Below are 26099 nucleotides of genomic sequence, written 5' to 3' on the forward strand. Positions count from 1 at the left end.
GAATTAAATGCAGCAGCTGTAAGCCTGACATGTTTGTTGCTCTCATAATGCAGTAATGAGTCAGAGTTAATCCAGGCTTTTATTTTTTTTCTGGAAGAGCAGCAGAAAAAGAAAACCTTGTGCATTATGTTGTTGAACAGAAATAAAATATTTTACTGAGGTAATTTCTGTTTCTTTGCTTATCTACTATATGTTCACTAATCTGTGTGCAGGGAATGGGCTGTGAAGAAGTACTTCATACAACTGGAAGAAATTCTTTCCATATTATGCATCTTGCATTTTTTCCTTATAAATGAATTTATGTGTACATTTAATTTGTTTTCTGTTTGCCAGATCATGCCCATACATTTCTCTGACACTTCGGTGAAGTCATTTTCTTTAGGAGAAATTCACCTTTGATTAAAAAATAAATAAATAAATAAATAAATAAATAAATAAACATAACCCTTCTCCTTCTTCCATTGCAAAGAAAACTTGAAAATGTTAGCTGAACAGAAATGGTGCATGGGCAATCCTGTGGCACGTTGTTTCTGGGAGTGAGCATGACAGGGGAGCTGCAACACATTTGCTCCCTCTGCTCAACAGGAAATCAAGGAGGTGAAGAGCCATTAAGTAGTCAATCTCAGGACAAACTATGCGGGGGAAAAATAGGCTATTTCTGGTTTTAGCACCTATATCCTCTGAACAGCAATTGATTTGGCAAAGTCAAATGAGAGCATACTGAAATATTGCAGTGTTGTTTTGTTTTGTTTTCCAGTTGATCTTGTACCCTGCTTGGCTGAGGGTGGGCAAAACGGCTCTCATTTTGGGAGCTTTGTTGCTTATCTTCTCCACTCTATGCTTGCATACCATCTTGGAGACCCCTCCTCATCTTCTTCAGCCTTCCTCATCACTGCAGGTTTCAGAAGACTTGTGCAACTAAACTTGAGCTGCTGCAAAAATAACAAAGCTTTCTTGGGAAGCGCAGATCTCTTGCAGAGGAGAGGATGCTTTCCATCTCTGGAAGCTGTTTTCTTCACCTCGTCTGCAACACTCCCCTGCAATTTGCAATCCACAAAGGTCTAAAAACTACTTGACCTTATGACTACCGATGAAAAAGCCGCAGGGCTGTAATTTAACTGGGACCAGTTTAACTTCAGGGTGTGGCTTTAATCAGTCCCTGGCTCAGCTGGGTGCTGTTGTGCTGCTATAGCCACCACGGCACCAAGCGTGCAGGTTAGGGCTCTGAGCACAGATGAGGGAACTCGGGCTTCCACAGGTACCGATCATTGACCCAAAGCTCTTGGGAGGGTGCAGGGCCCAAAAGGAGGTCTTCAGTGCTTGAAAGCTTGACGTGTTTTGAGTTCGTTGGCCGGTGCAGTGAGATAACTAAATCCCCTTACAAATATCCTTACATCAGTAGTCCTGTTTCTTTCAGACAAACCTGTTTAGCACCAGGTATGTGAAACTGTCTGTATTCTGACAGGGTGGCTTCTACAGACATCTTTGGAGAGCTGCAGTAGGAATACAGCCCAAGTTTTAGTAGGAAAGAGGTTGTTTGCCCACTAAGAAGCAGAAAGCCCCAAGGCAAATAAAGTCATTGTGTGGTCTATCCTAGGATAAACCGGGAAGAGTTTTATTACACAATTAAAGCAGTGTTTCAAATGTTTGATTTTGTGGGGCCATGAGACAGGAAGACCAGGAACTTCTGCAGACTTTCTCATCCCATTTCAGTTAACCCCCTACAGTGTTTGTGGGAATTTTTTTTGGTCAAGCAATGTATCTAACATTCCTCACGCTGTTTCAGTAATTCCTCAAATTTCTCAATACCTTGAACTCACACTTTTCATCTAGTTAGCAAAAACTTTTTCATATTTAATGCCCATCCAAGTAAAGCTGATGCATTCATCAAATGCCTTTACGATTTTGTACACATCAGCAAGATCCTTTCTTCAGCTGCATTATCTCAAAATACAGACAAAACTTAGAATTCGTACATCTGTGAAATCCTTAAATGCCTCTAGCATTTCGTTCTTACTGAATACCAACTCTGTCTCCATTGTGCTTTTAAATCCAAAAATGCTGAATGCGTTTCCTAGTGTAACATAACTAATTCTTTCTGCAGTTCAAGAACAGCTTTCTTCATATGAAGTAAAGGCAATAATATATTTTAGATTTTTATTTCTATTTTATTTTTTAGTAAAACACTTTCTAAACTTTAGTGGAAACCAACTCTGTTCCATAACCATTTTCCATGAAGGTTTCCTGGATCCAGCACAGGAGGTGACACTCGCAAGGCCAAAATACTTGCTGATTCTCATCAATCTTCAACTAGTTACTGCTCAGGAGGGCGATGTTTTTTCACAGTTCTGTTAGGTATGCTTTTGCAAAGCAGATAGACGAGGGAAAAGCAGAATAAATTCCACTTAAAATTCCACTTGGAATGTAGCACAACACCCAACAGTGGGAATTAAACTTTGTGACTGATTAATTAAGGTGCACAAGATGTGAAGGACAAGTGTTTGTTCTAATTCCATGCATGTGTAGAGGGAAGGGGAGGACAATATGAAAGGTCTTCCTATTTGCACTGGAAAATTATCATAAATGAAACTAGCAACACATCACATGATCTCCAAAGCAATTATATCAGTGGTATTTCCCTCACTGTAATTAGCTTCAAATCAACAGCATTTGCAGTGGTACTCAGATTTTGTGGTAGGTCAGAACAGAGGAGAATTTCCTTTTGTAGAAAAAGCCCCCAAATATGAAGTCAGTAAAACAAAAAATAATAATAGTAATATAAAGCAACCACTTTCTTTGCACTCTTAACTGAAAATTCAGCATATTTCCTGCCTAATATCAAGTTTATTTGGGTTTATTTTATAAATAATATTGTCCTTAAGCAACAGCTTATGGTAAATTTCAGATTGGAGATGCTCGAGGATAAGAAGATAGCTGAATTCCTATAAATGTATCCCCAAGGTAACAAGAGTAGTTTATTTGGGTTGTAAACTTTTGATTAAAAGAATATATTTTGTTAGGTATCTGTACGATGCCTTGTACAATGGGACACAAATTTTCTTTGTGGGCTCCAGGAAAATAATATGAAACCTAGATGAGAAGATATCTGGAATATTGATTTTTTTTTTTTAATTCCAATTCCGTTCAGATACTTGATGGTCTTTTTCAGAGCAAATGGTTCATAGTGGGTACCCTTTTTCTAAGTGCAACTATTGCACTATGAACTGTTGTTCTAGTAGGTAAGTGGTAAAAGCAGTGGCAATTATATTACAAGTACTTCAATAAAAACAGTACTGTGAATAACAGGGCAAAATTATTCTTTAAATAACCACAAAAGTAATATAAACTATATGGAAAAATGGTGCATCATCATTACCTGGCCTACTTAAGAAGTCGCAGTGTCCTAAGCCTGCTATATCCATCCTCTTCAGGAAGAGAACCATGCTAGTCAGGTTTGATTCCTGTATTTTGGCTGGTAAATCTGGTTTCATTTCTTTGTGTGTAAATTCTTCAGGATACAAGCAGAAGAGTTTTCCTGGAAGAGTTTTCAGGAAAATTACTTTGTTTGCGTTGTCACATTGATCCTATTAATAATTACACTGATGGGTTTGCATTTTGAGCTAATAATTCTACCTGATGAAGACATGCCCAGAATTTGTTTATGCATCTCTTCTTGGCTTTTGCTGATTGGCTGCATTATAACAGAGTCTGCTCTGATTCTGGGATTGTACACCTTTAAATGAAAGAGATATTAAGCATCAGATAAGTAAGTGAAGACTACAGAAGTATTGGTCTGTACTGCATTTTTGTCTAGGTTATTGAATACAGTGTGTAATAACAGTTTCATTTCTTTTTATAACGTATATTTCACCAGCTAGGAAATGAGAACAGTCAACACTTTGATAAATTGACAGATGCTTAAGTTTTGCAATAGCTCTGTAAGTATTCTCTAAGATGGATGTCTTTTTCTGAAGAAACGTAACATACTAAAGCACAAAAAAATGTATCTATTGTATCACCAAGAAAAGCATCAAAAAAGTTTATTTCTTCCAAAGAAAGAATCCCAACACTGCCTGATAATGTTCTGTTCCATAGCTCCAGATTTTTGTCTTAATACTGAAATCTGTCAGGTCAGTACAGGACACAAGGACTGTAATGTGGATGTGCAAGGTCCCATTTTATTTATTTTTTTCTTAATTTTACGTTTATTTTGATTAGAATAAGGAGCTGATTTACTCACTTTTCCAACCACCAGGTGATGTCCATAAGTTTCTGTACAATACGGCAAGAGCTGGGTAAGGCATTTTTCTAGTCAAGTCATCTGATTCAACCTTGTCTACTTTAAGCAAGATTTCAATCAAAAGATAAAATGTGCTTCAGTACAATGGACAAATTTATTTTCCACTGGGTAAATTCATTATATATCCCAACTGCAAGACTTATGTGGGATTTCCTTCTGCACAAACGTTTGCCTAGATTGAACTGACTTCCAGCCATATGGATTGAATGTAAATTTGATTTGCTGAGGAATGAATACTAGAGGACTGAGCTTCAGCTGTTATGACAAAGTAATCGAATTAAAGGGTAGAAACTGTGTAATTGATAAAGGTGATTTGACAGCCATCAGGACTGTGTTGAAACTGATTTGTTCCCATCACTTCATATTTGTGATTCACAGAAATCTGGAAGCACTGACTTCTACTTTAGGCTTCAAATTAAAGTGGAATTGAGATTCATCTCCATCCAACTGAAAATGGAAGTGAAATTCATTTCAGTCATCCACCTGAAACAACAACTGTAGTTCAGAAATAACTGGGTTATGCATGGTCTAATTGAAAACTGTATTTAGACTTTTGTTCCTCCCACACAGAAGTATTACCATTTTTTTTTTCCTTGATTTGAGGCTGAGTTAGTTTATAACCCCAAAATGAGAACCCTTAAAAATGCCAGTGTTAGACACTTTTTCTTTTCTTTCTTTTTCTTTTTGTAATGAAAATGAGAGGTAGTGTTAGTTCCCAACCCTTTGCCTGAACTAACCCTCCAGGCTAATCAGCATTAGTCATCCCTGTTTGAAAAGTTTAGGAACACTTAATTTCAATTTGGGTGATTCAATAGCAGATTATGTACAGAACCTCTGATATTTTTCCTTTTGCCTGTTACTGGAATATTTATTTTGTCTAGCAGAAAATGTAGGGCGGTTATAAAGCCTGTAGTAGTGCAGCTTTCCAGCTCATGCAGTGACTTGTTCCTACATTGTCACTCATTTGTTAGGACTTCACATCCTTCTTTTTTATAAATGAAACAAGATCTAGTTTTGCTGCTGCAGTAGTTCTTCCCAGGATGGGATGGAAAACAAGAACTGAGGACATAGAATGAACTGTAAAAGGTCTTAATTAAATAAATTGCAATGTTTTGAGCTACTTGGATGGAAGCACATATGCAGACGGGGCAGAAGCAACTTCAAAAAGAAGTCGTTCCTGTCTGAGCCCCTCTTCTGTGTTACTTAATTTGTGGCACTACGCTGCTTACACAGGAATTAAGGAAATAAGGAATGAGGTTAATCTACTAAACCAGGTAAACTGCCAGCAGGTAGCCAAGAACTAATTGTATTTTGCTCTGTATTTAAGAAACTGAAGACATACCAATGTCTTTGGAAGTTATTTACCTTTTGGTAACTGAAATGTTAAAAATGTTATACAATCTGATTTATGAAAGAATGGAAATATATATATATATATTTCTAGAAATCACTTGCACCAATTATACCTTTCCTTTTCCTGCACTCTGAAAAAAAATTCTATGCATTGTTCATTTTTGGCATCCTGATTTTGATTAACTTTACTAACCTTTCTTCTTTCAACACCAACATCAATGACAAAGGTTACATTTTTAATCCAAATCAAAGATTCTCCAAAGCTTGTGGTGAGCAGCACTTTTCTTCTGTATTTTTTGTAGCATTTCTGCTTGTCTTGATTTGGTTTGGGGATTAAGTCTCTTTTTGTGGGATATAAAGGAACTGGGATGAGTTCTCCAAGGTCGGGATTTAAATTAGACTGTTCCTGTCTGATAATTTGGTAGGCTTTTTCAATTTCCTGTAATCAGGAGAAAGATTATTTTTTTATGATGAATGTGAAAAACAAATATCAATATTTAAAACATTTTTTTCTAAAATGAAGTTTATCTATATATCAAACTATAACAACATTTAAATCTTACATGAATGATCATTACAAGACAAAACCAGAATGGAACAGAAGTATGTATGAGAATTCAGCAAACATCTCCACTAAATGTAGACCATGGAAAATCTGGGCTGTTTTTTGAAATGTCTTTTTCTCCTGTGCAATTTCCTTAACAGTTCTCTCCAGCTTTAATCTTATCCAAACCAACCTCCAGGGGAAGGCAGATGTGCATAAATATAGTACAGGAACATCAAGAATGAGAAATTATGAAATGGCCTCTAACCTTTATGTATATAGGACATGTAGGATGCATCCACATCTGTGATTTAGTTCTGAAAAATGGTTATTTTGCTGCAAATTTGTCATGTGTGCAGGCCTGGGAATGCTGTAACAGATACTCAGGTGAGCCATTGGTGAGGCTTATTATATAAAACTTATATAAGTTTTTATAGTGTTTTCTTAGTTAATAATAAATTTTGTGAAGACTAATAAAGTAAATAAAATGCCCCTAAGGTACATTAATGGAACACCACCTTTAAAAACAGTTACAAATTCAGAGGTCAAAAACAAATTTTAAAAGTTTTTTTTTTGTTTTGGTTTTGTCTTTTTTTTTTAATAGAATAATTTACCTTATGCATGACTTTTAATAGGCATAGACTCACTCAGTTTGAAACAGATTTTTTTTTTAATTTATTAGTAAAAATTTTCAAAATTGAAAAAGCACATTGAGCTCCTCTTTGAGAGTGACACTACGTCCATAGTAGTTACAATTACAATATTCCATAAGAAATCTTACAAAAATATGGTAATGACATCTAATAGCAAGGCTGGCACTAAGACAACACCAAAAATGTTAATGCTCTTGGTTTATTCACATTTTTGTTCAGTAGAAAGAAAAAAGTTGAGTGCTAAGGAACAGTGAGCCATTAGCAAGCTGAAACTTTAAATCACAGTTAAGCAAGATCACGTGGGGTGTGAACTGTGGGGTAGCGATTCATAAGAGTTTTGTTCATCATGAGAGAGAAAACTAAGTAATCTCTTCTCAGCAATAAATTAATTATTATTTTAGTATTGTGTGGGGCTTGCCTGTCAGAATTGTTTTTAGCAGAAATAAAACTTTCTTCCCAGTACTTCCAAATGGAAAGCCTGTGTTTTCTCTCTAACATTATGTATTGTAATCTTAGGAACTGATACAGGGAATTCATTAATGTTTGCAAAATTTGTGTCTAAGAAGCTTATAACTGATTACTAGCATCATTAAAAATGTTACATATCCATCCCCCTTTTTTTTACAATGAATAGCAGTACAATCAAAAGAAAAATACAAAACCAAAACCCCTTGGGTAGTTCAAAGTAATTTATCTTTGCCTGTGAAAAGTCATTATCTCACAAATCTGGAGCTATGAAAGTTAATTTGTTGTTCTAAAGCAGATTTAATTTCACAAAGTGGAAGGATGGAGACCACTATCAGGAAATTAAAAATAATAATAATTTAAAATAATTCCAAATTTTAAAATGTTTATTTGAATATAAGTGATAGGCACATTGGTTTGACGGGTGTAAAATTTTGTGATTTTTTTTTTTTTTTGAGAAGGACCTAATTATGCAATCCTGACAGCAGTGAATTTAGAGCGTCACTTTAGGGATTCAGAGATGTCACTGTTTAGAACAGCTAAATCCGTATGGATTCCTGAATTATCTGTAGCACCTCTGGAGTGGCATTTACCTCCTGCTGTTGTGTACACAAATGGTTGGGAAATTTGCAACTGTAAAGGAGAATGCAAATGGAAAGACCTTGTAGGCAGGTTTAGGGTAAAAACATTCATGTGAAGTAGGATGTTTATGCGAATTGGATGTGTCCATTCCTGCCAAAAAGGGATAAAATAAAGTATGATAAGCCCAATGCCAGAATGGGTTGCAATGCATTAACTCCCTACATCTGTGACTCCTGTCCCTGTATGCCACATTTGCTATTTTTTGCATCACACAGGAAGAGGATGGTTTTCTTCAAACCTACAAAAAATTGATAGATTCTTAGTTTACATTATATACATAATAATAGATTCATAGGGTCATTCGAGTTAAGACCCATAAGATCATCATGTCCAACCACCACCTAACCCTACCAAGTCCACCACTAAACCATGTCCCTAAGCACCACAGCCACTTGTCTCTTAAATACCTCCAGGGATGGGGACTCTACCACTTCCTTGGGCAGATAATGAAGCATTATGCATACAAAAACACTTTTGCAGAAAAAAAAAAAAAAAACACAACCTGAAATGAAGCTGTTAACAATGTCCAGTGTCTTAAATTCTGGCAACAAGATATTTATAGGTCATATAAAAACACAGATGTAAATTTGTCTTGGTTAAAATCAGAAATCCTAGAATGAGTTAATAACTTACTTGTTCACATGCCAGGAAGATCACAATGTCACCCTTCTCTTTTGAGTGGTGTATCTCAAAGAGCAGTCTCAGTGCAGACAGAAAATGGTTTTCCTGAATGCTGCAGGAATATACGACCTCTGCATGGTGTTTGCTTTCCACTCTTATGAAGGGGACGCTGCCGCAGTAATTCTGCAGTTTGATGGACATGTGAGGTGCAGTGAGTATTACCAGCCTCAGTTCTGGTCTTGATATCAAGACATCTTTGAGAATGCCAAGTAACACATCAGTTGGAACAGTTCTCTCATGCACGTCATCCAGGATGATGACTCCATAGGAGTTCAGAAGAGGAGCAGACATCATTTCCCTTTGCAGCATATCGTCTGTACAGTATCTGCACCATGCAAACAGAAAACTGCACAAAGTTTCTTGGAATATTCAGGTTTGACTCTAAGAAATTAATTCAAGGTCTGGGGACAGCTTTGTTCTTTCTGTTCTACTAAGACAGATTTGATAAGAATGAATACTGCCTATTTTGTAGACAGTATCACAGTCTCATCTTCCTCTTTAAATCCTTTTTAAGTGGCTAAAAACTCAATGAAAGTCAATGATGTTAAATGGCACTATAGTTGAAAAGATGCTCTAGGCAAAAGAAGAAATAATTCTGCCCTAAAATCATCACTTATATTGCTTTTCATCTTCCAAACTATCTCAGCATATTGCATGCCATAACTAATCCTTAAGCTATGAACTAATGTTTTCAGATAAGGAAATGAAGGTGTACACACACACTTGATGTACTGCCAGAACCAAGACGAGAGATTAATTCATACTGTAAGGCCTTCTCCACTTTTTTTCCTATTATTCCTGCTACTCATAATTTTTACAAAGGATATTGTTTTTCGCTGTGTTGCTCAGTAGGACTTTGAATTTTCTTGAACCAGGTTTCAACATGTGGAAGGATAGGACTCGTCTCCCTTTCACATCAGGTGCAGCTGCAGGAAGGCATGCTGCTGGGTGAGGGGTACGCAGCTCTCCATGAAAAAGAAAAGACATAAAAGGAAGAGCAGGGGAACTTGATTTTCAGAAGTGGTGAGTACCTTCCCTGCACTGGAAATCAGGGGGAGCTCATGTTGCTGGGAAAAAGGCTCAAATTTTATAGTCATATATATGTTAATATGCTATATTAAGTAACCTGATAAAACAAATCTAGCTTTCAGAGTGGCTCAAAATCTGGACCCTTGTGTGGCTGCTTTTATTTATCTATATCTGACATATTATGTACATTTCTTATTCCTTAAAAATCTTCCTTAGTGCTTTTCTCATTACTGAATACACCCTTTTCTAGACATGATTTTTTTTAATTTTTTTTTCAACTAGACAGCATTTTAATTGCTTTTATATTCTGGCTTTGCTTTCTCTTATGGCTACAAACACTCCTGGAACACAGAGTAAGAAACAGTAGAAGGATACAGAGTGTACCGAGACGGTTAAAGAACTTTTGCGCAGATGCTAGCATTACCCCATTTAAATCTCTACTGCAATTAAATACAGAATACCTCTTTCAGGCCTTCTACAGTTTATTGGCTAATCGCAAAACCTCCAATAGTTATACTTTAAAATATTAGAAGCAACTTTACAAAGGACTGGGCAGCCGCCCACTGCGAGCCTTTGCAGCATCCTCGCAAAGAACCGTAAGGCACGCACTAGGCTGAAGGGCTGAAACACTAAACACACGAACCTCAGGATGGTTTCTGTTGTACAGCAGCATTCAAACGGGACGAAATACCCCACTTCATGGCCGAGGCTGACGTCCATCTCGTCGGCTGCGCGCAGGGCCAGCCAGACGGCCGTCTGCTTGTGCACCTGGGCGCACACCACCACGCCGTGCTGGTAGCCAGAGGACAGGCAGTACTCGGCACACCACTGGGGGATCTACGTGTAAACAAGAAAACGGGCATCTTCAGGGCTTAACACGTTTAACAGAGGCTGTAATGCAAAAGGAGAAATCTGTGGAAGAACCGAATCGACCCGAGCACCCGGCGCTTGCTCTCTGCCCGACTAAGGGCAGACGAGCTTCTCCTGGCACAGAAATTATCCACCAGCTAAATGTCAAAAGTCTGACACTCTTAAACGGTCGAGAGTTGGGGTGACATGAGCTGAAAGGTCTATCTGGGAGTTTCTCAACTGGACTTGGATTAGTTTGAACACATTGCTGAGGGGAGAATATATTGCATCTGGGAGCAGGCAGTACGGGCAGTGTCACCGTGAGCATCTGCTGACTGAGGCTTCTAGCTGGCTTAGTGCTAACCCTGCCCCTGCGGTGCTGTATTCAGGTGCTTGGCGTGAGAAATGTGTCCCAGGAGGAAGAGGATTTCAAACTGATAAATACCTGAATAAATAAATAAATGCAACTGCAGATTAATTACTTTGCAAACAAGGTATCTGAAGCTGAACTGTTCCAGAAAGTTATGAAGTAGCTCTCTAGCTTATATATTTACAGTAGAAAATCAATACTGGAAAATACTAAATCATGTGTTATTGCTATAAGAATGTACAATTTCATTGTAAATATTATTTCAGTGAAAGTATTAGGTTTCAAATCCCTTGCTTTACTTAACATATGTAAACTAGGTGTGACAACATAAGCCACATAAAATTTATTTCTGTGTAGTTATTTGTGTTTATAAAAATGGTTAAAAAGCCAGTAAGGTATTACATCTTGTTAAACCTGTTTTAGGACAATTGAAAGAGCTGAAGGTTGTCAATAAGCAGTTTATTATTATACAAAATTTGTTTTATATAAATCACAGTCAATTACAGGGGGTGAAGACTTTCCACTCCAAGAAATATTCCAGGCCTCAGGCGCTGTGTGCATTTTTAATGGAAACATGGGAATTCTCAATTGAAGGATAATGTTTCTAGTTCCATATGTGATCTCTAGCAGTGTCCAGCATCAGTCTCTGACAGGTACGAGAAGCCCTGCAACAGTAAACTATCCTATAGCTTTACATGCAGGAAAGTTTCCTCCTAATTCCCAGCCATAAACACTCATATTGTGGCTGATAATATTCGCTTGACAATTCTCTGCTTATTGGAGTAACAGACTTAGGTTGTTATATACATTATTATAACGGTAGAATTTAATAGTCCTATTGGATATGTATATGTTTGGAATCAACTGAGATCTTGGCTTTAGTGATGCATTTCCCATTAATTCTGTAAATCGTGTGTTCTTGAAAAACCATTTGCTCTTAGCTGGAGTGAGAGAAGGGCTATGGCTTCTCCCTGAGAAACAGCCCTACTGATTTCAGTCCTTCATTCCCTGAGAACTTCTCCACCTTCTCTTATGAACTGCCTGCAAATCCACTGTATTTCTTTCCTGATATAACATTAATCAGAACAAAACCATGCTTTCCAAGTACGGATATGAGCTGAATCCAACAGAGGTACTGCAGAGTTTACCATTTCCACTTGACGTTCAATGTGATGATGGACAAAAAGAGGAAGAAATGACAAGTTTAGTCAATACAAGGGAGGAGATGACAAAATTTTCCAGCTGAGCAAAATAGCAGCCAGCAAAATGCCAAAGGAATGATTTACTGACAAAATACTAAAGCAGCTTGAAATAACTCCTAGACTATTTTATACTTAGCCTTGGCCTCTCTGAAGACAGTGAAAATGCACCTGTAACGTCAGCAAGGAAGGATTGTATTTGATATGTTCTGTAACAGAATTGAAATTATACAGTTGATAGGTTTTCAAGTTGAGATGTGATGTTATCATATACGAACAAAACAAAAATTTACAGTACATGTACTGATAGATACAATATACAGTATTTTTTTCTCTCTTTATATATTTGGTTCTGAATTTTAAACTACAGTAGTTAATGTACATGTTCCTCAGCCAGTGTTTAGAAAGGGTTTGAAATTTTAAAATTTAGTATTTAGAATGTAAAAAGTTGTAGCTTGAGGTTGTTGTTAGTTGTTTTATGACACCGTAGTAGACAATCACAGGCTGAAAATTATTATTCTTCAGTACACAACTTACCCCGAAGCCTAAAAGACACCATCGACTATGTAAAATGGCTTTTATGGAGAAACATAAAGTAAGTGTCAATTGCCTGTAAGTATTTGCAGAAACTTATTCAAATATGTATTTTTATATATGCTTTACATCTATATTTGACTGATTTTTCTGTCACCTTTAGTACTTTACTCTCTCTGGCCTTAACACCTCGGATTACAATAGATGGCTGCACATCTGTTTTTACACGCAGTATTGCTAGACACCAGTACAGCTGTGTGCCTGCACTGCAGCTGAACTCTTCAGAACTGGATGCTGTTATATTTTATATTACCATGCCACACAGCACTCAGTGTAGCAACAGCCTACTACTAACCAAAACCAGACACCAGGATAACATAAATCTGGATACTGGTGCATCTAGTATAAGTGAATAGTAAATTGAACACTTTATTTTTTTTTATTTTAAAAAATTGTGCAAGAAGTAAAATATGATTAGTATCTCTGAGAAGCGTACAATAATAAGTATTCCAAAAATAAGAAAAGCTCAACAAAGTATTTTCTAATACTCACCTGTGAGCTCTTGCCAGTCTTAGCATCTCCTGACACAATCACAATTTGATTATGAAGCAAACTTTCCATAAAAGTATATTTCACTTTCCATACTGGAAGTTCTTGTCTTTCTTTCATAAGCTTATAATAACGGGAAGAGTAAGGCAAGCCATCAAAAGGATTAAGCTGTAAATCGTCTCCAAATTCTAGTATTTCCTCTTCATCGCCATCACTGCAGTCAAGCAGTTCTGAAAAGCAGTGGATCTCTGGAGAAAATGTTAAAAACTCCATTTTTCTTACATATACTACACTCAGCAAAAGCACATTAAGGATGACGGAGGGAGCCCTTTGTACTGATAGGTCACGCAGGCCCTGTAAGCCCGAGGAAATCCATTCCTGCTTGCTTCAGGATTAGTATTTCGGCTGAACAGTTGGGCTGAAGTTCAGTCGCGGGGTCCAGCTGCCTGCTTTGTTCTCAGATCGTCCCACTCCAAGTCACTTAATAACACAAAAAAGCCTCAAAAATATATATATTTTAAAATTAGCCCAAGTTTCAAAATACTGGTGACTGCACCAAAAGACGTCTCGCAGTAGCAGTTTTTGCACTGAAAAAAAAAAAAAAAAACAGACCAGAAGTAACAGCCAACGTGTTTGCTGGTGCTCTTGCCTGCTGCTGCTTGGCTGGGCTGGAGAATAACTGGGACGGAGCGCGCTGAGCCTGACCTCTGTGGCTCCTGCCTGTGCCCAGGGGCTGTGAATAGGAGCCGCAGGGTGGTTATTGTCCCCGTGGGACGGTCATGTGTGCGGCTAATCCCGGCACAATGGGCCTCACCCCTGGGCGCTGGGGCCGGGAGCGGGCTGACGCACGGAAACTGATGCTGGACGGCATCTGCCAGGAGCAGCCAGCGGTTCGATGTTATACACAGCGCTTTAGAAAGTCGTAACGTGTCTTTGTATGTAGCCTGTGTATTAACTCTTCTTGGAAGTCCTTTAGCAGCCTTTGCTGTAATTAAAAATCTAGAATATTTTTAATACATTGTAAAAAGCATAGTGATGCCAATTCTAACCCTTCAAGGGCACCAGAAGTGGCCTTCAAAGAGGAGGGAAGCACTGATGTAAAGTAACTCCAACTCTTAGGGCTCGTAAGTAGCAAAATAGAGCCTCCTAATCTTGACTGATCTGTACTGTAGCACAAATATTAAATAACATTTTTTATTTTAGTTCCAGAGGCAAGTCTTTTGTTGAACAACGATACTGATAATGTCTTGACAAACAGACCACGAGCACAATGCTGATGCGCTTTTTCTATGTCAAGGTTTTTCTGTATTAAGTAATATAACAAAAGTTATTGCCTCTTACAGATTTTTCTTGTTTCATAACCTTGGACCATATGGGCTGCAAGGCTGCTAATGCATTCTTTGATGACAGCAGCATAGAAAACCAACACAGAGAAGTAGGAGAAAATCTTTTGTTCAGCAGCCTGAATATCTCAATCCAAACGAGACAAGTTTAATTATATGCTGCTCACAGAACTGGCTGATTATTGGCACTTAGCGTGGCTGGCAGCAAAGACTGCCCAGTTTGAGGGCCAAAACCAAATGTGATCTGCAGGAGCATCTCTGAAAGGCAGAAGGACCAGGTGATTGATCAGCACTACAAAACAGGCTTGGACAAACCATCCGTGAGGACACACCTAATTGATTGCAACGTCTGTGAAGGTGACAGGAATCTGGTTTTCATGCTCAGTGACACTGAATTAGGTCATGTTCAGCTGTGCTTGGAAGCCACTTTTCCTGTTGTGACCTTGGTGGATCCCTTGATACCTGACAGTGTATCTGGCTTTCTGTTACATCCTTCTTTGTTTAATTTCACAAAGTTGTTGCAAACTTGCTATCTCTGCCTCTCTCAAATGTGGTTGAAATAAGTCAATAATGCCTGTGGACACTAACAGAGCACAATCCTACAAAGGCTGTGTTTCCTCAAAAGCCAGCATAAAATGACATGAAGTAAAGATGTGAATTGCTATTATCCTGCATTTTGCTCATTTTTCATATGCAATAGCAGTATATGCTCCCTAATTTCTTCAACTACAGTATAGGCTTGCTGTCTTCAAAACATAAGAATTGGGGCAACAATATTTTCTGGTTCATTGAACAAATTTGTATTTCTGATCATACCTCAACATTTTTTTTCTTACTTTTTTTTGTACCTATGATAGAAAAGAACAAATTTAAGCAAGTTACCAAATCAAGAAGAATTTTTACTATTTGAAAACAAAATAATATGAAACTAACATTCCTTTCATGATACTGAATATTTTAACGGAACAAGTTGCTAACCATTCTAAATTATTTATCTGTGCTGAAATGGGCCACGTACAAGTTTTGTCCTGATCTGCAGCCAGGTATTCGATGGAGCACTTTGAGCCTCTCCTGGCCTCAAGAGCCCAACAGCTCTCTGCGGCCAGCTTCCCTGGCAAACGAGGAGACTAATGAACGCAGCCAAGGGCTGGGCTAGGAGCATGATTGAGTATTGCCTTTGCAAATTAAGACATCCAAGCAGTGCTCGTTGCTGCTCAATATGCCTCATTGCTGCAGCTCTGCCCTTTTTTCCAGGGTATTGGTTTCTAATCTTGTCTCTCCGGTCCTTGATCTTGACCTTGGGATGTCCTTCTGTCTGTCCTGCTCTGTTGCTCCACCGTGGTACCTGCTCTTAGCCAGCCTACTGAACGTCTCCTGCGGTGCCACCACACTTGTTCTTGGCTTTGGCTTTGCTGTTTAGCGAGAGCTCTTCCCCCCAGAGTGTTGCAAACCCTTTCTGATAAGGCTTCTTGATCATCTCTTCTTGATTGCTGCTATTATAGCAGGCCCTTAAGGATTTACAAGATGTACTTTTTTAGCATAATACAGTAGGATTTTATTAATTGTAATAAATAAGAGTAACACCCGCTGCAGATGAGTGCTTTTAGTAAATTAGGGTATAAGCTGCTTTCAAAGATATCAATGAGAACTTTGCTATTGATTTAAATTATGTGTTGTTGTGTTAAGTGCTTATGATAATGTGTTGTAGCAAAGCAGTAACCACCACATAACATATTCGGTATCTTTAATAAAGCCTTGCTAATATATAGGTACTCTTTGGAGCTTTTCTATTAAATCTTTGAGAGGAGGAGGATTGTCTCTGCATATATTATACAGAATTTGGAATTTTAGTATCAATGGTAATACAATGTTCTTTCTTCTCTGTTCCATTTTTCTTCCCCCATTTTGGCAGCAATAGTTTGCAATAGCAATGGAAATTTAAGGGGGTCACTTCTTCTTTCTCAAGGATGTCATTTAAATACAAAGTTTCAGATAAAATTTTCTTTACAATGAAGCAAATGAAGCCTATGAAATAAAAATGTGAAGTAAATCACATTTTAACAGGCAAAATTATAATTTATTCTTGTTCAGTGAGAACCAGTAGATGCTGTCGAGAACAGCTCCTCTTTCCATCCTACTTTTCAGAACAAAATCTTTTGGTGCCAACCCCCACCAGCACTCCTGGGTGTGCAGCCACTGGGATGTGGAACTGTATCTTTGCGGCAAAAAATGAGGGAGCTGTTCCTAATCCTGAGTTACATTTGTCCTGAAGGCTTCGCTATTTTTCTCTTTTAACATAAAAAGAGGTATGGCTGGTAACATATTTCTATTAACGTGCCTGGCATTATATCCACTTGCTCCACTGTGCTTTGGATCAGGAGCTGTCATCTGTTTGAATTCTTTGTTTTTTTTTGTGGTTTGTTTTTTTTTTTTCTAGTGAGACCAAACTAGGGTTATGTAGAGTCAGTGTACTTCACAAGACAGATGGCCTCCAGAAGTAAACATCTTTCTGTTTTCCCTGCCCAGATAGCTTAGTTTATTCCCTGTGATTGAATTAGCCTTCTGAGGCTGTTGGTCCAGGGCCATGAACTTGTCCAGGACAAGGAGAAGCCCAGGATATCCCTTGGACCTGCAGCTCACCATACACGATGCCCTGGTGCCACCGTTCCCAAGGGGTGCCAGCCTGCCAAGGCAGGTGTTTCAAGTTGGAGGGTCAGGTGATAGCTAGACTTTGTCCAGTATTAAATTCCCACTGCAGAGCTTTTCCATTGTAAGAAGGGGACAGGACGGGAAAGATGTCCTCGTTTATAATAAAAGTGGAACCAGTAATCTGTGTACATAAGCCCTCTGGACGTGATTGCAGGGGGAGGCAGCACCAAGCACTGTTAGATCCTAGAAGTGAGAACATCTCCCTGATTTATGAAGTCCCATTACTAAAAATGACACTTTAATAGTCTCTGCAGGAATTTCTTTCGGTTGCTTTTTATACTCATATGAATATGAAAGCTTGGTGCTTGGCCAACAGACAGCAAACAAATGTGGAAAAAAAAAATTCCTTCTTGTTTGAAGAGTGTGTTAACTTCCCTGTTGGTCTCCTGGCAGCAACATTTAACCTTGCTTATACTGTAACTATATTACTGTTTATTGAGTAAACCATAAAACTAAAATAGAGAATTTCCTTCATATCTAATAGACCGTAGTGGTACAGATGAGTCACACTTCTGTTGTGTTTTAATTTCCACTTACGGTTTTGTTGGCTGGTAAAATATTATTAGTTTTGCATTACTGCTCTTAAAAGTACTGACAGATTGGTTTAGAACAAAGTGTTTCAAGTCTAAAACTAGTTTCAAGTCTCAAAACAGTCTAAAAACTAGACTAAAAAGACTAGTTTTAACTTACTGATTGCCCAGTATTGAATAAGAACATTATGCTTTTTTGAGCTGAAAGTTTGCCATTTGCTTGTGTAAGCAATATACTTGGTTCTGAGATTCTTCATTTGTGCATAAATTAGGGTAAAACTGTGAAAGACACTTGTTATTTTTCCTCTTGTTTGCTAATTGTGGATTGAAATTGGAATTTAATTTAAAATATGGAGCATGGTTGTTTTACATATTCAGTAATATTGTAAATAATAACAAAAATATATATTTAAAAATTCCTATCAGATTTATTAAGATAAGGAAGTGTCGCCATATAGTTAGTGCCTCGAGAGGATGGTTTCAGATTAGCACAATTACACAACATTTTAAAGGTGTTGTAATTTAACTTCTGCCTATGTTTTCTTCCTTTGCTTGCTTTCCCTCTCCTTCAAGAAGTGACTCATTATTTCCCTCCTCCACTCACCTTCAAATGAGCTAATTATCGATCTGAATTAGGTTCTTATCATGCAAACATTCTCTTTTCATGTGCAGTGCAGTCTTCATTGGTCAGAAGTTGTTTTATCATTCCAGCAGGCCATGAGTACAGCACAAGGACTTTGCTCAGTTCAGCAATGGCAATGAATGCAAACTGCCTGAGTATTATTTCTACCAAAGGGCCACAGTGAGTTCAGGACTCAATATAGGTTATCTTGAGATGAAATTTAAGTAAATTTTATTTTTCAAGGGAGAAAAAGTAAATTAAATAGGCTTCTTCCTGTGACTGGGAGGCAGGAAGAGGAGAAGGTGGTGAAGAGGTTGGAGGTCGCTGCCAGAACCCTGTGTCCTTGGGTCACCTCCAGGGGAGGACCACAAGGTGAACTGGCTTGGTATGGGGAACAGACGGAATGCCTCTAACTTTCATAATTGAAATGAAAGCTCAGAACATGTTTTCTTACATATTACCATATTTATCACCAGCATTTGCTTAATATAACCATTGGATATCTCATTTTCTGTAGTATAGCTGTATCATGACTTTATCCCCAAAGCTGTCAGCCAGGCATCAGATCTGTTTGTTTACTCTTCATTTGAATGTTGATATAAGAAGTAAACTAGTAGCTATATTAATCTTTTGTGAGTTTTTTTTTTTTTTTTTTTTTTTTCCCTGAGCTGTTTTAGAGAATGGCTTTAAGTGTTATTTAAACACCAGGACATCTAAAGAAGACAAATGATAGGAGGCCTAAATGGAATTTTACTCTAATTTATCAGTGTTTTTCTATGTAATGGGATATCTTCATCTGCTTTCTATTCACTTTATGATGTTTAGAAAAAGCAAGACCAGCATTTTCTTTTCAAGCCGTTACTGTAACATCCATGCGTAGTGTAGACTTCATGCTTCCCAGAGCTGGAACAGCAGGACGAAGAAGAAATAGAGATAATTCATCAGGAAGAGAATAAAGGGGATTTTGAACTTGGATTTGAAATGAGATAAAGAGTCAGCTAGACGGTGTTAGTACAGTTTTTTTCCAGATGACAGGAACTACAGACAAGGAGTTTGGGTAGAGGCCAGGATGTCTGATGGGGCGGTGACAAAAATTGATGCTGCAGCAATGCAAGAGAGAGAGAAACATTAGGCTGTTTGTCAGGGAGTGCTTTTGCTTTGTAAACCAATGAAAAATATTCCCTGGAAAGTATCTCGGAACAAGTTGGGAACTATGTGAAAATATTAGTGGCGTGGTTATATTTTTTTCTTCGAATGAGAAGGGTGAAATATTTTTATGGCCTGGAATATGAATTTCTGGATTTTGGGGAGGTAAAATGCAAGATACGGAGGGGATGTAGAGCAGCGAAAGGGAAAGGTGTGCAATGCAGTGAAACATTAACTAGGTGAAGTGCCTGCATTTACAAAGAGGGGTAAACAGTGGCAGTGAAGGATTTACAGGCAGAGCAGAAGGGACCAAGTAGACGGCAAGCCTTCAGGTACTGTTGCTCAGCAGGTTTTTGTTGCTGAAGCAAAGGAGCCATGATTTAACCCAAAGAGTCTGAGGAGGAGTTACAGGGATTCTTCAAGTCACCTAACCCCAGACAAAAGCTGTTTCAAACTGCAGAAGAGGGTGCAGCGGGGATGAGCAGACCTGCGGCGGCAGCAGTGTGGCTCAGCAGCTGTTTTGCAGATTCATGGCTTCAGTTTTCTTTGCAACTTCTGGCAGCAGCTGTGAAACTTTTAGAGTGGTCATTGTTGCTGTGATGGATGATAAACAGAGATAAAGTGTCTTTAGACTTAATTTTCTGTATTCTAAAGATATTCCAACCTCCTCTTTAGGATATAATTGAAGTGGCTAGTTTTTGTATTTGCCACTTTTTTTATATTTTTCATATTTTATATTTGCGATATTTTATATCACTAACATTATAGAATATGCAGAATGGAAAAAGTACATATAAAGTTAAAGTTAGTTACATATAAAATAACATATAAGTACATATAAAGTTAAAGTTAGTTACATATAAAGTTAGTTTACTTCTTAATAAAAAACAAAACAAAACAAAACAAATTTATTGGCTTCTTTGCCAGCACAAATTTTAATTGATTTTTTTCATGTGAACTCCAGAACAAATTTTCATTAATTTGTACTTGCTTACACTTAGAAAGTTTAAAGGAGCTTATAACTTAATAACTTATTAATGAAGCATGAGATGTGAAAACATGAATGTTGCTGGTTACGGGTGTTTTCTGATAAATATATACAGCACTATTGCGAAACACAGTGCTGCAAATAAAAAGTGAGTGATGAAAACGTGCCTTTTAGGAAGGGTGGGATTCACATGCTGAGGCTGAGCTTTTTTTCCCAGTGCCGTTTTTGAACTGGGCCAGAGTTGACGTAGCTGTTTCCCCCTGCTCAGACAGTCACTGTCACGGGGAGCTGGCAATGGTCGATGTGCTCTGAAAAGAAAAATTTGTTTTGTTTTGACTTTAGGAGACTGCTATCATGTGACACAGCTCTGTCTCGGTGCCTCTCAGCTGCATTTGGCCACTGTCACGGTTGTGCTTCATTACAGAGCTGTTGTGATGCTGTGGTCATCTACTGAGACCCTGAAAATCCCATTTCACTGCTTTGGCCACTATTTTGCGCTGATTTTGCCCAAGATGTCTTGAAATCCTTAACCTAATCAGGTCAATAGGAGTTTTGTTACAGATTTAAATGGAGTCAGTCTACATTCTTTGGCATTTACCCTACAGCTGTTATCCAAGCCAAAATGTTAGGGAAGTCCATGAGAATTGGCATGGCTGTAGTCTGCCAAATCAATTCCTTCTTGTTATTACATATACAGATAATATTTAGTGCAAATGTCTGCTTCATTACAGATGCAGAACTAAATGTTTGGCCTTCGAATTTAATGGGAGTTTTGCCATTGATATAAATCAAGCCAAATTTTCTTCCAGAAAATGTTACTAATATATTTGTGAGACATCTGTGGTTAAAAGAATTATGGAAATGTAGTTTATTTTCTGAAGGTAGCGTAACCCTTTATGTGGGGTCAAACCTGGTTACAGTTTTCAGAGGCAAGCAGAAAAGTAAATGCTAGATAATGAGTGATCTCTTGATCCCGAATTTCTGTTTACCTCAGTGGAAGAAAGCAAATATAATTTTACACCTTGATTAAGAGAAATAGCTGCTCTATTATTTTTCCTGCATTCTCATTAACTGTGTTGCTCTTACTGAGATAATTTCACATCTTTTATTTCACCTTCAAAGTTTCCAGAAAGATGACTTAGACTTTTTCCTTTGATAGTGCTAAAGCATATTGCAGCACTTGGAGCTGCTCTGCAATGTGTTAGGAAGTGCTATATGGCTGTGGTAATGAAATCCAGTATCTATTATAATAATAATTACTTTAATTAAACTTTTTAGAACCTCTGAAATGAGAGGTGAACATAATATTTCTGCCTGTTGTAGGTGCCTAAAGGTAGTATCTTGTTTTACAGATCAGAATATAATTGGATGGACTAAACTATTGTTTATTTTTAAGAATTTCACACGTTCAATAAACTATTGAATATTCAGATTCACCTAATAATTATTTCTACCCTCTTTCTTTTCAGTTACTTTCAGTCATGTCCTCTGCTGAATAAATCATTAAGAACAGCCCTAACCCTGGCAACACATAATGGCTGTTGAGGGTCTGCTGCAGTCTGTCCGGATGTGGGGGCATCACCCATAGTGAATCATGCTGCAGACCATCTCAGGTCGCTAAGATGAGGGCAAACCATAATCTTTCCACAGTTTCTACAAAATAAAATAAAATAAAATAAAATAAAATAAAATAAAATAAAATAAAATAAAATAAAATAAAATAAAATAAAATAAAATAAAATAAAATAAAATGCTTGTAAGAATTCTTTTAGATAGACCTTGGTATTTGCTGTTGTTTGACCTCACTATTGGTGTGGAAATTCTTTGCAAAGGAGTAGACAATCATGCTAGCCAAATATATTGTATCTTTTTTTGTTTTATTTCTCCTATACTTAAATGTTTGTAATAAAAAGTACCTTGTTGCATACACTTTCCCACCTAATGAGGAACTCTGCATGTTTGATGAAATGAGAATAAAGTGAGACAAATGTGATTCAAGTCAAGTGGTGCTGGGGAAAGCTTTTCAGAAATAATGCTTAAAGCAGCAAAACAAATCTCACTGACATCTGCATGTGGGTAGGCTTTTTTTTTTTTTCTTCTTTTCAGGTAGGCTTTGGTTTCTTAGGTGGGGAATACAGTGACCAGTTTATGTTCTAATCTGAGATTTGAAAAAAAAAAACAAACAAAAAACAAACAAAAAAAAAACCAACAAACTCCACACTCATCCTTAGACCTCCCTAATGTATGAACTCGGGCTGGAGCGGTGGCACTGTGTCCACCTTGCTTTGGCTCTGAACATTGGTCTGAAATCCAATTGTACTTGCAGAGGCTGGGAAGGAGAGTGCCCAGAATGGGGGATAAGGGTTTGAAAGAGAAGAAATATCTGAGTAACAGCTATTCAAATTGTCTTCTTTCTCCTGCACTTATTATTATTCAGTAAATTTAAAGTACAGAAAATTCTGGGAAGACTTTCATTGTCCATGGAAAATGTGATTTCCTTGGTCAAAATTGCAAGAATGTTTCTAGTTCTTTACAGATATAGTATTAATGACATGTAAATTCAATGTCGTGATTAGTATTAAAATTTTCTTATACATAGCACTAGTTACAGGACAGTATTTGCTATTGCTAAAACATATCCAGTGGATGAAGATTTAGCTAGTTTTTGCCAAAGTGTTTTCTCTCCACTTAGAGAAGTGAGAGCAAACCATGAAATGGAAAAGATAAAGGCATGCATGTGATAACAAAAATGCAGTAGGCATAGGTATAACATGTTCTTGTATACACAAATAGCTGTCCATGTTTAGCCTAGATCTAGATATCAGTGCTTTAATATTTCCTCTGTTCCCTTCCTTTTTTGCTCTCCCATTTTTGTGTGCTTTACCTGTACCTGGGCAGCTTCTTGCTGGCCCAGCGGAGGCCTGGGTGGGAGCATGGTGGCACCACGACGCAGCCTGGCTTTCCTGGCTGGAACCTCCTGGAGACTGCTTGCTTCTGAACCAAAGCTTTTTGGTGTTGTATGGCTGCACTTTCTGCTCCATTTCCTCTGCATGAAGGTGTTTTCTTCCCACACACATAGTAATGGCTTTAGAAAATTTATGTAGGGAAGTTTGTCACTAGGTGGCAGAATTAGACTGTATTAGTACCAGCATTTTTTATGATGTGTCCACTTGGCTTCTTTGTAGTCCATAAATACTTCTTTGACTAAATCCAGCATTTAAAATATCTAAATTTAAAAATAATTTCTAATAAACACAGATCTTTCAAAGAAGCAGTTTTTTAAAATAGCAGGTATAGTTTGTTGGACTTAAGATTTTGGTAAAAGTATGATTAATATTTCACTTTGATTTTGTAATCAAACCTGCTCTTCACTCACACATTTTGGAAGTATTTTATTGCTCACGTTTGTAGATGATCTGTAAATTAAAACTTATTGTTCTTCTTTGGTGATTTCCAAAGACGTATAATATTAAAATATTTCTTTAACTGCATGTACAAAGGTATTCATAGGCACAAATGTCTTTTCATGTCTTCATCTGCCATTTTTTTCACACAAAAATAGCTAATACACAGGAAAAGTTAAGGTTATGTACAAATTCGTTTTTTTCCTACATGGGATGGTTTTAAAATTTGTATCAGTACAGCAGTTCTAGCATAGTTGCTGCTACTCCAGTGCAAGAATGGCTTCTGCTTCTTTAGATTAAACCTTTTACTAGGGACATGAGCAAAACTGAAAATACCCTACTCTAACTGGAGCAGCAGTGATTATACTGTTTGTATTCTGGTCTTAATTTATGACTTAGCTTCTAATGAAAGAAATCATTATGTTCCAATATAGATTATATCTTGGTGCCTAGATTTGACAGATGCGTCAGTATGGGTGCAGTGATGCAGAACTTGAGGACATTTGGTTTTGAAGAATAATGCATATGTTTTGAAAACACTGAAGAAAACTTTCTGATCTCTTACTATGTGCTGAAATGTTTCGAATATTTGAATGATCATATGAGAATTTCTTTTCTGTTTTAGAGGATATGCTCTGTGTCATGTTGAAGGTGGCTGTGAGCCAAGAATATCCTACAGATTTTGATTTAAGGTCACCGGTCCTAAAAGATCTCATGCTTATGGTCCAGCTATCTCTGTGTTCCCCACTAAGTAAGTAGTAGAGAATTTAGTTTATCCTTTATTTAAATTTAAAATTAATTTATTTTTAATTAAGTCCTTAACTCAATGACTCCTTAGACAGATTAAATAAATAAATAAATAAATAAATAAACAGGAATGCTCAAAGAACACGATGTGTTTTCTGAGCAGACATGAGGGAAATCACATAATTTTACTTTAATACTCAGATTAACTAATATGGACTAAAATTATTACGTAGATTAAATTATATTTATAATAGTCTCTAAAGGACTCCATAACATAATTTTAAAAATGAGGAATAAAATGTTACTTGATTTCCTTCTTACTTTTTTTTTTTTTTTTTTTTTTTAATATTTGTGTCTTAGCCAAACTTCGGTAGTTCAAAGTGAGAATGAAGCTCTGTACTTAGAGCCTAGCTCATGCTTTCTGGATTTAGGAAGAATATGATTATGATACCAGAAATGTTTCTGTCAATGAAAAAAGTAGACATGCATGCCCTTTCCTGGGACTTACTTAGAAAGCATTTTTTTTTTTTATTGAGAATATGAATTATATTGCTTTTCAGATGTCTAAGACACTGGTCAATGAAAACATTGCCTTGAACATGTTGTACTTCTGAAGTTATTAAAAACTGCAGTTGAAGAGGTGCTCAGTGGGAAGACAGCAACTACAGAAAGGAAGAATAACCTGCAACTGGCAGATGTTCTGCTATCAAGATACTAATATTAAAATAATTAGCAATGGAAATAATAGATTTTTTTTTGAATGAAAATTCTGAGTCTTGAATAAGAATAATACTTGAACTGAGTCTTGAATAATACTTGGAACTAAGCAATCCATTTTCAAGTTTTCCAAAGTTCTTATTCTGCATATTTTTAGATGACACCTGAAATGACTTTAGGTATCAGTCTTTTACTGAGAGCCTTTTTCCTTGTAACTCCAACTTGGCATTGCAGATATTTTTCTACAGTTGAAGAAAGAGAGTTTTCATAAAATGTAAACATATGCTTTCATAGGTGTACTTGATGTTTAAAATAGATAGTCCTTAAGAACAGTTGTGCGGAATATTTCAGAGAATTAGGTGCAGTAAAGTAAGCTTTAACAGGTTCATTTGATAAGCAGCAGATCTTCCAAAGAAGATCTTCTTCATGCATTTGTAACAATCCTTGAGCTTTTCAAGTAACCAGAGCTGGCTTAAAATAATTTTTTACTTACAAAGTATTATTGTACAAGTTGCATAAAACCCTCATACAGATCATTACAGGCAGCATCTAACCTCTGGCATAACCTAAGCAACGGGAGTTTCTTTACAAATTCTCACTCACAGCTGAGCTGGAATAACTGGAGACTTCTCTACAGTAGTTGGTAAATTGTTCCTGAGATTAATTACTCCAGTTAAAACGTATGCCTTGTTTCTGGTGTATACTTCATTAGCTTTGCTCTCCAG

At 37.2% G+C, this 26099-nt stretch overlaps 1 protein-coding gene across 1 annotated transcript in view; it reads right to left on the reverse strand.

The window, feature by feature from the left end:
- DHX32 (DEAH-box helicase 32 (putative)) overlaps window positions 1-14577 on the reverse strand; it is a 25215-nt gene extending 10638 nt beyond the window's left edge. The window contains exons 1-6 of the mRNA XM_080598541.1: window positions 13172-14577; window positions 10311-10504; window positions 8591-8963; window positions 5847-6092; window positions 3634-3733; window positions 3377-3535 (exon numbers count right to left, since the gene is read on the reverse strand). Of these exons, the coding sequence (XP_080454667.1) occupies window positions 3377-3535; window positions 3634-3733; window positions 5847-6092; window positions 8591-8963; window positions 10311-10504; window positions 13172-13441 (1342 nt within the window). The 5' untranslated portion in view covers window positions 13442-14577. The remainder of the gene's footprint in view (window positions 1-3376; window positions 3536-3633; window positions 3734-5846; window positions 6093-8590; window positions 8964-10310; window positions 10505-13171) is intronic.
- Between the last annotated feature and the right edge of the window lie 11522 nt (window positions 14578-26099).

This window comes from Anser brachyrhynchus (genome assembly GCF_964034855.1).
Source record: "Anser brachyrhynchus genome assembly, chromosome: 6".
In the NCBI taxonomy this organism is placed as follows: domain Eukaryota; kingdom Metazoa; phylum Chordata; class Aves; order Anseriformes; family Anatidae; genus Anser; species Anser brachyrhynchus.